Genomic DNA, 12,543 nt, shown 5'->3' on the forward strand with positions numbered 1-12,543 from the left:
GAGGCATTTGACGAGGCAAGGAACATGCCATGCATGCTGACTGCCTCTTCACATTAGACTAAAAGTCAGCCATGTTTCTTTTGGTCATGAGGTGATGACAAACTGGTGAGCCAGATTAGCTGCTCTCAATAGCAGTGACCAGTTAGTGGATCTGGCACAGACTCCTTTTCAGTATCACTAGGCCCTCTGGTGGTTATGGGATGCACATGTCATCTCATGTTTGCTTGTCGTAACTCCAAATGTGTTCTTGACTCCACTTTAACTGGATGTGACTTTAACCTCAGATCTAAAAATGTTTGTGTATGTTTTACATTTATGTCTGGGCTCTTCATGAACAGGGACTGGAGGAGCAGGTGGGGGTCCTGGAGGCGCTGGAACTGGAGCTGGAGTGCCGGCTGGAGGCAAGACACACACAACACATCATTTCTCCCATTTTCTCATTTTATATTTTATGCTGTGCTGTTTTCTTTTTCCTTTCTTTCTTTTTTAAATGAAAAGTATATTTCAATCCCAGACTGGTTCTTGTCAGGTACACTGAAATTGATTTCTCCGACAAAGAGCCAGTTTGGGCTCCAAACAAAGAACTTCTCCGACTGTAATAAAATAATGCATTTAAAGAGAACTCTAAACAGTGTTGCAAAATCGTTGGGACGCATAAATCACAGTTAGAATTGTTTTGAACTCAGCACCTTTACAAGAAAGATGTGTGTGTTTTTACACTGTGTATATGTCATGCTTCTCTCAATGAGCTAAGTAACAGTTCGTGTTTTATTTTCAGTGCCTGTTATTCCTCAGACTGGTCTTCCAGGAGGGGCTGCTGGAGGTGCAGGAAAGAAAGCTGCCAAAGTGCCAGGTTTTGTAGACTCAACAATAAACTCCTGAAGCTGAGGGCAGACAGGATGCAGTTCACTTCGCAGCAATGCCACATCCAATTCATTTTCCATTGCATGAGATGGGCGGTTGGTGTGGCTAGAAATTTTCTTTAAAATATCCCCATATTATTACTTTTTCATAATCATTTAAAAGAAATGATTTAACGTCATTCTTAGTGAGTTATTAACCCTCTTTGTGTGATATTATACTTTCCTGTTACATTTTAACTCACTGTGGACTAATTTTTCCCTGAAATGTAAAGTCCTATACCTTGATGAAAATAGGTTAACCACTGCTGGAAGTGTAAAAAAAAACTCAAAATATATTTCATACAGTATGACAAAGTGCTAATGGCAAAAATCACTTAAACTTTAACTTGTTTTATGGCACTCTCCTGACATGATCCTTGCTTGTGTCCCATCTATTCACAGATGTACGTCGCTTTGGATAAAAGCGTCCATTTAATGAAATTGTAGAATTATACATCAATGATATTTGGATATTTTCCCCACATGTCACAAATTATTATTTTAAGGACTGCTGGAAAGTTAAACATCCTAAGACTGTCCTCATTTTCACAGCTTCTGGCTCTGAAAAATTGGTGAAATTACACCATTTTTCTAAGTTAACATGTTTTTCAAACCCACTGGCAGTTTGGGGATTCATTGGGTTAAATACAGCAGTGGTAATCCAAAGTGCTTTACAGAAAAAAGAACAAAATGCAGCAGAATGCAAGGAAAAATATCTTGACATACTCTCTGTGGAAAGCAAATCCTGTTGCGAGAATTATTCCTGTTATATATTTCCACATATTTTCCTTTAAAAACTTTCAAAGTATGTTTTGCGCTAGTTTTCTAAATCAAACATCCGATACAATGATCTCTCCTCAGAAGTAGATTTCACTGAAAATACATAATAAGACCAGCAAATTAATCCATAAAACACATGTGAGCTGAAGTGATTTATTTTGGCTGAAACCTCATGAAAAATCACCCCATTACATTTAAGTGTGATTCCTGCCCACTTTTTTAACTGTTGAAATAAAAGCTTAAGCATTAAGATGCACTGTATAACTCTTTCATTTGTTGAGGTGAGACCAAACACAGCAACGCCTCTGCAGATACAGTAAATGGTTGCATCAATCACAGCAAGATATAGCCAATAAATAAAGCAACAAGTAGCCAATTTTCTTTTCTGCATCCTGTTTGGCTTCATTATGACAGTTTCTGTGGTTAATAGGTAGGTAAATTTCCTGGTCAACATTACTGTGCATGACTCAGGAAATCCTTCTCTTACACGCTGTCTTATGCTGGGGTTGCAAAAGCACATTATTTTTCTCTGTTGCAGGGGTGGGTGTGCCTGGACTTTACCAAGGTGGACTGGTGCCAGGAAAAGGTTTGTCTCTTTCATTCATTAATCTCAGGCACTATTTACCACGTCAATTGTCTGTGCTTTTCAGTGTTGTGCAAGGATTTCATGGTGCTGCTCTCTGGTTGCTCATGGCTCCTCTAGGATTTGGTGGACGTGGAGTTCTGCCTGGGGTGGCCACTGGAACTGACCTGAATCCCAAATCAAGTAAGGATTACTTTTTTTAACCCATGGCTGCAGGCTGATTTGTGCTTCTCTCACTGCCAATGAATGCCAAGCACAGTTCAGTGGAACACATAAAAAGTGCTAGTGGTTGTAAGAGGACAGTTTATGTCCAGTAATTATATTGCTCTCTGAGTAATTTATCCAAATAATAATACTATGGAACCACAGTGGTATGTTTAGTTTCAAGTCCAGTGTTCAGTTTGCTGTGTAAGTGTCATTGCTACAGATCTGTTTAATATGTACATGAAACTAATCTTCTTCCACTTCTGTTTGACTGGAAAATATTTAATTTTTTCTTATACAGTTGGAGGAGGAGGACAAGGAGGCCCAGGTAAGATTGTCTGTTACTTTACAGACAGACGTGTCTATAATGGCATTAGCTGACAAAAATGTTAATATATTTCATCCATCACAGGAGGCCGTGGGTATGGTGGACCAATGCAGCCGGGAGTTTTCCATGGATATCCTCTTAAATCACCCAAACTGCAAGGTGTGATGTGCATTTATGCAGTAACTCTACATTTGAGAGTTTCCAGCATTTTGATAATATAATGTGTTCATTGTTGATATTTAAGTTTTGTCGATGTTGCAGCTTATTTTTCATACAGCATACAAAACATCTTCCTTGCCTTATGGCCTGATAACCAAGTCTGTAACTTCTGTAACTGACACAGATTCTACAGTTCTTGCAATCAGAATACACACAAAGCATGAAGCATGGTGGTGGCAGCATCATGATGTGGAGATGCTTCTCAGCAGCAGGCGTTGGAAGGCTTGTAAAAGTACATTACAAAATTAACGCAGCTAAGTAGAGGGGAATCCCAGAGGATACCCTGATGCAGTTTGTGAGAGAAATGCAGCTTGGGATAAGATTTGTTTTGCAGCAAGTCAATGACCAGAAGCATAAAGCCAAAGCTACACAGATATGATTTAAAAACAACAAGGTGCAATCCAGTTGAGTCTGTGACTGGACTTGAAAACGGCTGTTTAGTCACAGCGCATGTGCAATCTGGCAGAGGTTGATCACTTTTGCAAAGAAGCGTGGTAAGATTGTGTCCAGATGCTGTAATTGTGGCCAAAGATGCATCTACTAAATACAACCTTAAAGGCTGTGAATACTTAAGCAATTGCTTATTTTTTGTTTTAGATTTTTACTTAATTGACTTTACTTAGCAACCTGTTTTCAATCTGAAATGGAAGATTTTTTTGGACATTCTTACATAAAGCCATGTAACAATAGTTAATGGTGGAAAGCAATATAAAATGTAGTTTTTAAAGGCTCTCTATACTAAAGCAAGAGCTTTAGGGGTACATGGGATGTGTGTTAGATGGCTTAAATCACTTTGACAGCTGATGAATTTGGTGGACTGGAGATTAGTATATCTCTCACCACTGTAACCAGAAGAAAATTACCTGTTTACAAGTACCGTGTAAAATTTTGCAACCAAGTACTTGGGGATTATCTTTTCTTTAGCTTGACTTTCCTAATCTCCTTAGTGGTAGTTGTGAAGAAATATTTTATGCATTTTGAAGGAATTTATACTCCACATGACCAAGTTAAATTGACAGTATTTTTATGCAATTTATAATATGGGCAATGACTGATAATTTTATTTAAACATGCTATTTAAGTACTTTGTTGCGTATGAACACATGTGGACACGGAGTCATACTCCTTCATCTTCTCATCTGTTTTTACTCTTTAGGGGGCTATGGCGCAAAGCCTGGAGGGGGAAAACTTCCCTTTGGTATGAATACTTTCTTATTTTACATTTTTGCAGATATTTGGCATCAGTGGAAATCCAGCAGTGATGAGGTGACACATTATGATGTGTGTTTCAGGTTATGGGGGCTTTGGTACTGGTGGAGCTGGACTTCCAGGAGGACAAGGCGGCGGTGGGTCAAAGCCTGGATATCCTATTGGAACGGGTGTGTGCTTTTACAAATGTTCTGTTTAATTTTACAGAGTACAAACATTTTTAAAAGGCCAAAAAGGAAAAAAATAATAAATTTTTTTCGTTATGCAGGAGTGGGGCCTGGGGGCATCTCTCCTGCTCAGGCTAAAGCTGCAAAATATGGTAGAGTCCACACCAACTGAAGACAATGCTTACTTATCAAGAAGAATATGGCACAAATTGAGTTACATCAGTACTGAAAATACTTGTGTGTGACAGATGACTCTGCACTCTGCTCCAGGTTTGGGTGGTGTTGGAGGTGTTGGAGGTCTTGGAGGCGTTGGAGGCGTTGGTGGTGTTGGTGGCATTGGTGGTGTTGGAGGCTTTGGTGGTGTTGGAGGCACTGGTGGACTGTTTCCAGGACAGGTTCCAGGAGGTATACTATTCAGTAAAAGATCTACAAAACTAAATTCAGTCTATCACCATTCGAGCACTGTCTTGTTTGAAAAAAATATTACATTGTCACTAATATATTTTACACTAAACCAAAGACTTATAATCATAATCATTCCCTCTGTTTTAATATGCTTATGCATATGCTTTGATTAAAGTATTGTCTTTTGTTTTTATGCCTTTTTTCTAAAAAAGTAGGGTATGGTGCTGGGTCCAAAGCTGCTAAATATGGTGAGAACATCTGTGTTTTTGGGTACCCCAAAAGAAGAATATTTGAAGTCATAATGTCACACATCTTTTACATAATATACAATTAATTGTTCTGTAAGTACCAAAAGTCATAGCACAACTTCTGTAATAGTATGTTGTCTTGTCTAGAACCTCTCAGTTTATATGGACAGATTCCACCTGTTTGTCCTACTGGTTGTTCCCTAAACAGGAGTACCAGGAGCTGTCCCTGGAGGAGTACCTGGAAGAGTGCCAGGAGTTGTCCCAGGAGTTGTCCCAGGAGTTGTCCCAGGAGTTGTCCCAGGAGTTGTCCCAGGAGTTGTCCCAGGAGTTGTCCCAGGAGTTGTCCCAGGAGTTGTACCAGGAGTTGTACCAGGAGGGGTACCTGGAGGAGCACCAATTGGAGTTCCGGGCGGTGGATATTCACCAGCGGCCAAAGCTGCTAAATATGGTGTGGTGTAAAAATGTGACATTACAGTTACCTTTTTTCCACATATTGTTAGATCATATGTCTTCAAAAGCAGTCAATCATTTGTCTTCCCCACTTTTACCATGTCTAATAAAGGCCTAGGAGGGACAGGGAGGCTGGGAGCAACAGGAGGACTGGGTGGAGCAGGTCTGGGTGGAGCAGGTCTGGGTGGAGCAGGAGGACTGGGTGGAGCAGGATACTCTGCTGCTGCTAAAGCTGCTAAATACGGTATGGTATTGGTTTGATTGTTTGTCTGTTTTTCTTAAATCAGTGGTAAATGTGATTAAAATGAACCATGCATGCTCTTGCATAAATAGTAAGACCTAAAGTAAAAAGCACCTTGAAGACATTTCATTTGTCCTCCAAAAGGCTTCTTGAGCTCTACCTGACTGATGGAGAATCCAGATAAGTATTATCAAACCAAACCCACGGCTTATGGCCCATTAATGACTGAAGGCTAGCATGCTTTAGAATGTGAGTTGTTGTGAAACACAGTGCAGGGATGATTAGAGGTGTTAAAGATGGCAAAACTTTATGGTGAGAGATCTCAAAATTGCATCATAAGAGCCTGGCAACTGGTGCGGTAGATCCTGAAGAGCTCCTCAGGACAAGATACTCCTCTATAGACAGTGATGTTGACAGTCTGGACAGAGAACACAGATAGTTAGAAAGAAGATTCATCAGTCACTTTGAACTGAAGAAGGCTCTTTAATGAGAGGTGAAACCTCTTCAAAAAACCAAAAAGAAAAGTCCAATCATCTTCTTAAACTCTTAGGATTGCCATGACCTGGATGACTGACAATCTACACAGACATTATGAGATTATTTATTTTCCACAGGGGTAGGAGGACTGGGAGGAACAGGAGGACTGGGAGGAACAGGAGGACTGGGAGGAACAGGAGGACTGGGAGGAACAGGAACATACCCTGGTGCTGCCAAAGCTGCTAAATATGGTAAATGGAGATTACTATTATCCAGTCTTAGAACATGTTACTTTGTTGAGTTGATCTGGAATCTAGGCTGCAGTGCACAGTGACATATGAGACAGAGAATGTCAAAGGCCACGGAAGAAGCCTAAAATATGTACAGTATGGTTTATTTTTTGGCATTCCTTCCTTTCAGACACCTAGCTACTCAACAGTCTTGACAGTGCTCTAATCCTCCTCCTGGTACTGACTTAAACAGCTTTAGCTTGTCTTATAACAATTATCAAAGAGCAAAGCAAATTGGAAGTGATGTTTCAATTTACAATGTCATTTAGTGGACACTTTTATCCAAAGTAACATACATCTGAGACTATACATAACACAAGGTAGGACTAAGCACTAAGGACCTTGAATAACTCCTCACTGGACAAGTGTGCCCTTACTGGGATTTCAACAGCTGATCTCCTGGGGTGGACCCAGAACTCGCTAGAGGGATTATGTATCTTATCTGGTCTAGGAACATCTTTAGATCCTTCAGGAGGAACTCTAAAGCATCACTGAGGAAAAGAATGTCTGCAATGACCTGCTTCACTTGCTGCCCCTGCCATTGTTTCTCACAGCGATAGATGGATGGGTTAATGGATGGATGGATGGATGGATGGAGGGGTTATTGGATGGATGGATGGATGGGTTAATGGATGGATGGATGGATGGATGGATGGATGGATGGGTTAATGGATTCAATTCAGTTCAATTCAATATACTTATTTGTCCCACTCTGGAAAATTTGTCTTGGACTCAAAGCTGTGCCATCAAAGCAACTACAAAACAGTATTGCACATGGATGGATGGATTGTCTTGAATAGTAATGAAATGCTGATTATTTTCAATACCAGCAGACATATTCCATTTTTACTACATTTAATTAAATTTATTGTGGAAATTGATTGTCTTCCCAAGGAGTAGGAGGAGCAGGAGGACTTGGAGCAGGAGGACTTGGAGCAGGAGGACTCGGAACAGGAGGACTCGGAACAGGAGGACTCGGAACAGGAGGACTCGGAACAGGAGGATACCCTAGTGCTGCCAAAGCTGCTAAATATGGTAATTAGAGATTACTATTATCCAATTTCAGAACTTGCCACTTGGTTCTTGTGGGTGGATCTGGGTTCTAAGTAGCAGCACACAGTGACATGTGAGGCAAAGAACACCAAAGGCCTTTCTCAGTGTCAATAAAGTCATCAGTTTTAGTATATTAAATCATGCTATCAACTTCCTCTTTAAATAAATTTGTCTTCCACAGGAGTAGGAGGACTGGGAACGGGAGGACTGGGAACGGGAGGACTGGGAACGGGAGGACTGGGAACGGGAGGATTGGGAACAGGCGGACTGGGAGGTGGAGGATACTCTGCTGCTGCTAAAGCTGCTAAATATGGTAAGTGAAATTCAAGAATTTCTCAGAGTAAAAAACAGTGGCTAAACATAATTGCAGAACAAAATAATTGCATTTGAAGTAGCGTGCCTGGCGATATGACTTGTTTTTGTATCAATGGTCAAGGTGGTGCAGGGGTAGTTCCAAGTGGCGGTGGAGGTAGAGGAGGAGTTCCTGGAGGCTCATTTTTACCAGGATATGGCTGTAAGCAGCTCCACAGACTTTTAATAGACACAAGCAATGATAGTTTATTGTTATGTCAAAGGTTAAAGATCATTGTGAACTTTTTTGGGCCTTATTCTTTTGCAGCTTTGGCAGCTGGTGCCAAGCCTCCTAAATATGGTGAGATTTTGATGTTTACAATATAACACATTGTAATGATTGCCATGTCAAGATGTAGCATGACGTATCCCTGTTATTCAGCGCTGTTATACTCACTGATGTGTATGTGTAGCTCACTGTTTACATTTAAATCCATTGTTAGAATCACAAGTTTTGGAAAATTTTATCTTAAGTATTTTAGCTTAATTTGCAAAGGTGACAGTGATAGTAGCTAATAAATTGTACCAATTGACAGGCGTCCCTGGAGCTGGCCTAGGAGGAGGGGATTCCCAGGGGGAACAGGGCCGGTGCTGCCTGGTGGTGGTTTAGGTGGTAAGCTATTAAAACTGATTTCACTTCATTGTCCTCATTTAGTCTTCATTTTAGACCCAAAGTGCTTTGTGCAACATAAGTGCTTCTGAGTTTTCCTTTATGGTAATTCCGTGTGATCTAACAAATTGCCATTCACAAACATTATGCTGATTCCTTACAGGGTTTGGAGGTGGTGCTGGAGTCAAACCACCAAAATATGGTAAGGTTTATTGTTTGTTTATATTTGTAAATTAGAACACAGTTGGTTAATCTGAGTTCTGGATCATGAATAAGAAAACATATTGTCATTTATGGTATATGTCTGAAAATCACAGTAATGTTTGTACACTTTTAAAGAGGAAATGTGTCATTTAAAGGTAACTACAGTTATAAGTAATGTTAATGTTGAATGCAACAGCAACAGTGAAGTCTTGTGACGTAAACGTCATATTCTACAGCAGTCCTGTAATCAGATATACAATAATTGGCTGTGACATTGTAAAAACATTTAGTAAATATTTTTAAATATTTATACAGAACATTTAGCTAAAGTGTAATTTTTTTAATTATACTTTTTAAAAATAATGATAAACTAATGATGCAACCTGCTCTATTCACCCTGAACAGGAGTAGCAGGTGGAGCTGGAACAGGTGTAGGTGTTGGTGGACTGGGAGTTCCAGGAGGAGTTCCAGGAGGTGGACAATATTCTGCTGCTGCAAAAGCTGCTAAATATGGTAGGTGACTTGACAATGAAGTCCTTCTGGATACGAGAGAATACAACACTTTTGCTTATTACAGCTATGTTTTTGTCACTTTTCATAACCCCAGTCACTGATATATTTTATCTACTGCAAATTCATGATACAACTTACTATTTACCTGAATAAGGAGTTGCAGGAGGCGCTGGAATAGGGTTAGGAACAGGAGTACTTGGAGGAGCAGGAGGAGTACCAGGAGGAGTACCAGGAGGTGGACAATATTCTGCCGCTGCAAAAGCTGCTAAATACGGTCAGTGACATAAACACGCAAACATAATCAGAGACATTTACTTGTGAATCAACTTCTTCTGTAATATAAAAGATGCAACATTTAGCAATTACAAGTGTAGTTTCTCCCCTAGTATAGTCTTATTCATTGATATATTTTATTAGCTGCAGTCTAATGATGGAACTTGATTTTTGTCTGAATAAGGAGTTGCAGGAGGTGCTGGAAGAGTACCAGGAACAGGAGTAGGAGGGGTACCAGGAGGTGGACAATATTCTGCGGCCGCGAAAGCTGCTAAATATGGTAATAAAGAAATAATCTTACCAACTAAAAAATTATACATTAGGAGATATTCAATGGTGTGCAATTCTGATTGGAACTGTAAAATTTTAAATAGTTAGAAATGTATTTTCTGATCACTATCTTACTTGTTTCCTAGTTTTATTGATTAGTATCTAAACTGCTCATCCATACTAATTTTCTTGTGTGTTGTCTGAAAATAATTTGAAAAGATGAAGTACAATTTTTGTACAATTGATCGAAGTTGCTCTTTTCCCTCTAATTAGGTGTGACAGGATTAGGAGGAGTCCCTGGTGGGGTACCTGGAGGGGTTGGTGTTCCAGGTACTGCATGTGCTCATTGGTGAAAAAACACTATAGGCACCAATATTTTAGCATAAGGTAGCTTCCTACTGCAGGAAGTGTGGGTAGGTGTAAGCTAAGTGGCTTCTTCAACCCTTTTAATTCCTTTGGGATGTAGGATACGAATGCTCACTCACAACATTATCTTCAACTGCTGTAAAACAATGACAAATGGAAGTTACTAGACATAACTCTGTAGCCTGCAGGGAAACAGAACAATGGAGGGTTTAATTAGTTAGCCTGCATGGTGACATATATTGTTGGATGCAATGCTAAAGAGGAAAAGACTGGAACTCCATGAGGACATCAAGAGAGTAGCAGTTGTTGTCCTCTCTGAATTTAACTAATTAGACTTCGCCTTTAAGTTCATTCAGTCTCTGTCAAGCTTTGAAAGAGGTTCTACAGGAGCAAATCTTATGATTTGGAAACAAGCACTAAAGCCCTAAAACAACTTGCAAGTTTCTGCAGTGGAAAACAGCCCGATGTCATTGTCATTTATCATGCAAAGTGTAATGACATGCATATTGATGAGGGCATGTTTTTGTTTGTCTGTTTGTTTTGGCAGGATATCCAGGTGGTGTTAAACCACCAAAGCATGGTAAGGAGTACATGAAACAATCACACAAGCATTTGTTGCATTAGCATAATTGTTCCCGCTGTCCACCAGGAGTAGAAGATTTTGAGCTGTGACTGTAAACCTCCCTAATGTGCTTTTCATTGTTGTTGTGCATTTGGTGTCAAGGTGTCAAATCCTAGAAATCTATAATAGTTTCAATAAAGAGTCAAAAGTCCTGAATACTAGAAGCATTATTATGAGCATTTTAGGAGGAGACAAACTGTTGGAGGTGCTGTTTATGTCACAATTAACAAATAATAATAAAGGTGACATCAAACTTTTGAACTCTTGCAGGGGGCATCGCTGGAACAGGAGTTGGAGTTCCAGGGCCGACCCCGGGTGCAGGTGTTGGTGGTGCTCCAAATGGTTCTGTTGTGCCAGGTGGTCCAAGTGTTCCTATAAAACCACATAGAATACTATTTCCTATTTTCATAAATGCATCTTTTATTTAAAATACATTTTGCATTGTGAGTGACATTTAATTGTGTTTACAGGAAAGGATGTTGGTCTTGCTGGAACTCCTCGACCAGGTACAGTGAAATATCAAAACTGATCTCCAAAAACATTTACCGTACACACATTTACGTACTCGTGTTATTACAGTATTTATACACAGGGAATGGGAGGAAGATTTTACTGCTACAACTTACAGTACAGTACAAGTAAACAATAATACATTTAGAGCTTCAACACATCCCTGCAGCTACCCTGCACCGTCATCCATTCTACATTTTCTTCATGCATTTTCTGCCCATAAAGCTCACATGTTGTTTGTTGTGCTAATGCTACCAGCTAATGACCACCTCCAGCTTACAGCCTCCCAGCTGTGGCTGTATCAAGGTCCATTTCACAGCTTCTGCCTTTTCTGACCTGCCTCACTCTGCACCTGTATCAAGCACAATGAACAATGAAACTGGAACCTGTTGTCTTTTTGGCAGAGCCCACTCCTATTGCTGCTATTAGCAAGGCCCCCGAGGTCCCACAGCCCAGTAAGACTTGCTGTTTGCACAAAGTCCTTAACCATGAAGTGAAATACATGGCACTTCTTCTATTTTAAAACGAATTGTAGTGAGTTGTAGTTTGTTTTCCACTCTGATGTAGTATGGGTCACTCCACTCAGTATTTGTGAATGTGATTGTTTCTCACAGCATCCAGTTGCAGCATTTTAGTGATTACACATAAAAATCAAGTACAATAAAGTAGATTTCCACTTTTAGAACCTGCAGTGTTTTGCTAATTCTTTATTCATTTTCTGGCTAGTTGCTGCTGCTTTATTTACAGTTTTTTGTCTAAATCAAATGCATTTAACCTTTCAGTATGATAGCATACTTTGAATATATGACCAGAAATTACAGCATCTGACTTATATTTTCTCGGGTTTATAGAGAGTTGTTCACCTTCTCAAATACTGTTTGGAAAGACTGTATAAATCTGTCTTTGGCATGCGTTAGTTAGTTAACTAAGTAGAAGCACCTCCAGCATTACATGTGCTCTGCTAAGTGAATTCAGCAATTTTGACCAGACACAATTTTTGAATGTGCAGGTGTCATGTAGTGCTGGAAGGAGAAATGAATAGAACCCATCTTGTTCCTGATGATACCAACAGTAGTAAATCAGTTGTGACCACAGTTTTCTCGCTTTCACAACAGCACTCCTTTTCCTTTTACTAACAGCTTGCTCTGCTTGATGGATTTCTTTCATGAATATCATAGGTACAATTTCTGGGAAATTCATTATTCTAAGTGGAGTGAAAGATTAGTCATGTAACACCATCTTTCCATTCCTGTTGTTCTACAGGCTTA

The 12,543-nt window shown here is 39.8% G+C and overlaps 1 protein-coding gene across 9 annotated transcripts in view; it reads left to right on the forward strand.

Annotated features, from left to right (window-relative positions):
* Window positions 1–11,964, forward strand: part of elna (elastin a) — a 39,828-nt gene extending 27,864 nt beyond the window's left edge. Inside the window, exons 9-31 of one of the 9 annotated variants that reach the window (XM_051957475.1) lie at window positions 339–401; window positions 779–853; window positions 2,221–2,268; window positions 2,386–2,448; window positions 2,771–2,797; window positions 2,882–2,956; window positions 4,173–4,214; window positions 4,309–4,395; window positions 4,494–4,544; window positions 4,663–4,797; window positions 5,010–5,045; window positions 5,254–5,493; window positions 5,608–5,739; window positions 6,351–6,464; window positions 7,398–7,538; window positions 7,738–7,869; window positions 9,389–9,508; window positions 9,692–9,787; window positions 10,051–10,107; window positions 10,691–10,723; window positions 11,036–11,122; window positions 11,236–11,271; window positions 11,680–11,944. In XM_051957475.1, coding sequence (XP_051813435.1) covers window positions 339–401; window positions 779–853; window positions 2,221–2,268; window positions 2,386–2,448; window positions 2,771–2,797; window positions 2,882–2,956; window positions 4,173–4,214; window positions 4,309–4,395; window positions 4,494–4,544; window positions 4,663–4,797; window positions 5,010–5,045; window positions 5,254–5,493; window positions 5,608–5,739; window positions 6,351–6,464; window positions 7,398–7,538; window positions 7,738–7,869; window positions 9,389–9,508; window positions 9,692–9,787; window positions 10,051–10,107; window positions 10,691–10,723; window positions 11,036–11,122; window positions 11,236–11,271; window positions 11,680–11,798 — 2,009 coding nt within the window. In that variant the 3' untranslated portion in view covers window positions 11,799–11,944. Of the gene's footprint in view, window positions 1–338; window positions 402–778; window positions 854–2,220; window positions 2,269–2,385; window positions 2,449–2,770; window positions 2,798–2,881; window positions 2,957–4,172; window positions 4,215–4,308; window positions 4,396–4,493; window positions 4,545–4,662; window positions 4,798–5,009; window positions 5,046–5,253; window positions 5,494–5,607; window positions 5,740–6,350; window positions 6,465–7,397; window positions 7,539–7,737; window positions 7,870–7,992; window positions 8,071–8,175; window positions 8,209–8,443; window positions 8,521–8,680; window positions 8,720–9,126; window positions 9,235–9,388; window positions 9,509–9,691; window positions 9,788–10,050; window positions 10,108–10,690; window positions 10,724–11,035; window positions 11,123–11,235 lie in introns of those variants that run through there. The other 8 variants (XM_051957474.1, XM_051957473.1, XM_051957477.1 and 5 more) reach the window with 8 other exon arrangements.
* Window positions 11,965–12,543: the final 579 nt, after the last annotated feature.

This window comes from Acanthochromis polyacanthus, chromosome 13 (genome assembly GCF_021347895.1).
Source record: "Acanthochromis polyacanthus isolate Apoly-LR-REF ecotype Palm Island chromosome 13, KAUST_Apoly_ChrSc, whole genome shotgun sequence".
Lineage (NCBI taxonomy): Eukaryota > Metazoa > Chordata > Actinopteri > Pomacentridae > Acanthochromis > Acanthochromis polyacanthus.